The sequence below is a fragment of the Octodon degus genome, unplaced genomic scaffold (genome assembly GCF_000260255.1).
Source record: "Octodon degus isolate 3935 unplaced genomic scaffold, OctDeg1.0 scaffold00082, whole genome shotgun sequence".
In the NCBI taxonomy this organism is placed as follows: domain Eukaryota; kingdom Metazoa; phylum Chordata; class Mammalia; order Rodentia; family Octodontidae; genus Octodon; species Octodon degus.
The window spans coordinates 12,360,062-12,363,333 of NW_004524658.1; the positions used below are offsets into that span (position 1 = coordinate 12,360,062).

Sequence of the window (3,272 nt, forward strand, 5' to 3'; positions counted from 1 at the left end):
TTTCTTTTTTTATTTCCAATCTGAGGTCCTCTATACCTTTCTGCAGCTGTTTCTTTATTTCAGAAGCCATTGATTCATTGCTTTCAGCTGTGTGATTTCCAATTTGTTCTGTGTTAGTGTCCTCTGCGTTTGTTACGGGTGAGCTTGGGTTCTAAGGTTGCATTTTGTTATTTTGCATCATTTTGTGTAGCACTGTCTTCTGACCTTTGTTGTAGATCTTTGCTGTAGTTATAACCTTCGCAAGTTCAAGTGCAGCTCTGCAAAGTTTGGACTTATCCAGCTATGACTGGTTTGGGTCTGGCTGTTGTGCTCAGCTCCTTCCCGCTGCTGCCCTTGTGGGTGAACCTGTTGTGCCCCTGTGGGAAGATGTTCTGCTCCTGGACTAGCTGTGTGGATCTATCTTCTACACTCTCTGCAGGGATTGCAGCTGCAGGGTTACTCCTCAGGCATGTATGCCAGGCCTGAGCTGTGCCTGGAGGGGGCAAGGTGGAGTAGGGGGGAGAGGAATTCCTACTAGGCGGGTGAAGTGGGAGAGGTGCTGCGGAGTGGTGGTGGAAGTCCCAAGGGGGTGGGAGAGGGTCTGGCCTGGGCTGGGACTGGTCCTGCCGGCGCAGGGTAGCAGGAAGCTCTCCCACACACTCAGGGAACTGGGCTGGGACTGGGTCTGGGGGTTCCTGGAACGTGGCAGAAATTCCAGCTCGGCGGGCGTGGTCGGGGAGGTGCTGTGGAGTGGTGGGGGGCGTCCCAGGGGGGTGGGAGAGGGTCTGGCCCACGATGCGCCTGGGCTGGGACTGGTCCCGTTGGCTCAGGGTAACAGGAAGCTCTCCCACACACTCACTGGACCTGGGTAAGACTGGGTCTGCAGATTTGCTTCTTAGCACCCCATAGATACCTGACTCTGAGGATGCTCAGTTCCTCCTGTGAACTGGTGCAGTGTTTGTGCAGACCCACACGCATCCTCTGCTGTGTAAATCATCTTTGGATTGCTTGCAGTACTTAATACAATGCCAGTGCTGTATGAATACTTGTGATTCTGCATTGTTGAGGGAATAAGGCCCACCTATCATGTTAGAACAGATGGATTGTTTTCTGAATATTTTTGATCCATGTTTAATTTGTGGGTGTAGGATCCAGCAATATAGAGATCCAACTGTATTCTTTAGTTTTGCATAACACCGGTGCTCTTAGTGGAGCAAGGAGAAATGTTCACTGAAGGAGGACAGAATGTATGATGGCTATCTCCAGTTTGGAGAAAAACCAGTGCAAATATCGGAGAGACATTTCTGTAATATCAGTCAGCAGAGGCTGATGACTTTGAAGAGTCCTCTTTGGGCCTTTTACTCAGAACGCCATTTACCCATCTCCTTTCTGCATGGCTTAAAGTAGTAGTGAAAGAACAGCTGCTAGCAGAGGCCGAGTATCCCTGGGTAAGAACATAGTGTAGATGCCAGGCCCAAGCTGAGGGAACTGTGAGGAAGGAAACGGTGGCACAGCTGCTGCCTGCTGCTTCTCCACACTCAGAGAATATGGGCGCTATGTGGACAGATTGGGGTTTTAGGACATCAACTCCTTTTTCTTTAAGTATAAATGAAAAGCTACCACGAAACACCAGAGACCAAAATAAAAAACTTTAGGGGCTGAGGATTTAGCTCAGTAGTATAGCGCCTCCCTGGCAAGTATGAGGCACTGGCTACTAGGTTCGATCCTCAATATTACCCTCCCTCCCCCAAAACATAAACTGTATCACCGATACATTGCTAAGCAGGAGGAACATAAGGTAGCTTCCTGAAATGAGATAATCTCTCTATCCGTTCACAGCTTGCCAGTTGTCTTAGTTACTCTTCTCTCATTGCTGGGACAAATATCCGACACCCAAAATGAAGAAAGGAAAAGTTTATTTAGCTCACAGTTATTGGAGGTTTCAGTCCATATTAAGCTGGGTCCAAGGCAGAGCAGCACATAGCAGGAAGCAACCTTTCCTGGCAGCAAAGAGCTAGAGCATAGGGAGGAGCAGCAGCAGCTCAGGCAGCTGGCTTCTCTTCCCACCTAACATTGTAATGCAGATTACCTGCCCCAGGGCAGGTGCAGCATCCAAACCCACAGTAATCAATCACAAACTCCAGAAGCTGCCCCAAAGCTACAGGAGGCTTTGGGGAGACACCTAGACACAAGCCATAACAACAGTCAGAAGTCTGTTCAAGGGGGCTGGCTTTGAGAGTCCCCTGTCCCAAGGACTCAAAGTGTGAGGGAGTCCAAGGGTGTCACCCAGGTGAGGCCTTGAAAAGAAAGGAGAGCCCAAGGGAGTGCTGTGTGAGTGGGCTCCAGCAGGTCTGTGGTGCTTGGCCTCAAGCTGTCCTGCAGGCTGAGCAGGACAGGTCTTCTGGATGAAGCGAAAGTCTACTAACAACTTTTGAAGATGTGTAATAGGGGGCCAGCAAGACCTACGATCAGTGAGATGTGCTCATGAAATGCATCCCTTTTCCCCCTCCATTGGCTCTAATTGCCAACTCACCATGAGTCCTTCAAGAACGTTTTTTCAAAATTTTGGCTGCTATCATTTCCTTTGATGTGATCTTACTGGCTTTCTTGATTTGCCTAGCAAGCAGAAGAAGAAAATGAGCTGAGGAAAAAACAGGAACAAGCTCTCATGGAGAAACTTCTGGAGCAGGAAGCTCTGATGGAGCAGCAAGACCCAAAGGTAAGACCTGCCAGGCTGTGGAGAAGGTCCCTGCTGAGGCAAGCAGTAGAGGTAGGGCAGCAGGTTGCACAGGACCCTGGCCATTTCCTGAGACTTGGCATGCGGAATTTTGTTCATTTGTTGCTTTACTCAGTAACCACTGGAATGAACTCAGATCACGTTTGGACAGCCTTTTCAAACTTACAGAACTTAGTTGAAATACAGAGGCCAAACCAGGCAATCCAGCGATTGGATTTAGCAACCCTGGGCTTAGCATCCAGGAATGGCTCTGTGGTATGGTCTGCCAGGCACTTGCCTTGGCATCTGGAGGGCTTTGCGTATAGGACCAGGAGGAAATGCTTCATGGAGCGCAGCACTGCAGGTAAAGATCGTAAGGCGGGCAGGCCTGTGCACCAAAGCTCAAGAGGTGTGTGGCGGTTATCGGCTGCCTCTGTGGCCAGAGGTCCAGCTTTTCCACTGCCGCCTGGTGTGCTTTTATTTGTTGGTTGTTGGATGAGTTGCCGTCATCCTTCCAGAAGTTTTCTGCTTGCTAAAATAATATAGAGCTTTTTAGAGTTTTATGAGAGATTTTATA

General features: G+C 49.3%; 1 protein-coding gene across 4 annotated transcripts in view; it reads left to right on the forward strand.

The window, feature by feature from the left end:
- Fmnl2 (formin like 2) overlaps positions 1–3,272 on the forward strand; it is a 335,200-nt gene that overhangs the window by 324,681 nt on the left and 7,247 nt on the right. For all 4 annotated transcript variants that reach the window (XM_023721414.1, XM_023721412.1, XM_023721413.1 and 1 more), the window contains exon 24: positions 2,600–2,698. In XM_023721414.1, the coding sequence (XP_023577182.1) occupies positions 2,600–2,698 (99 nt within the window). The remainder of the gene's footprint in view (positions 1–2,599; positions 2,699–3,272) is intronic.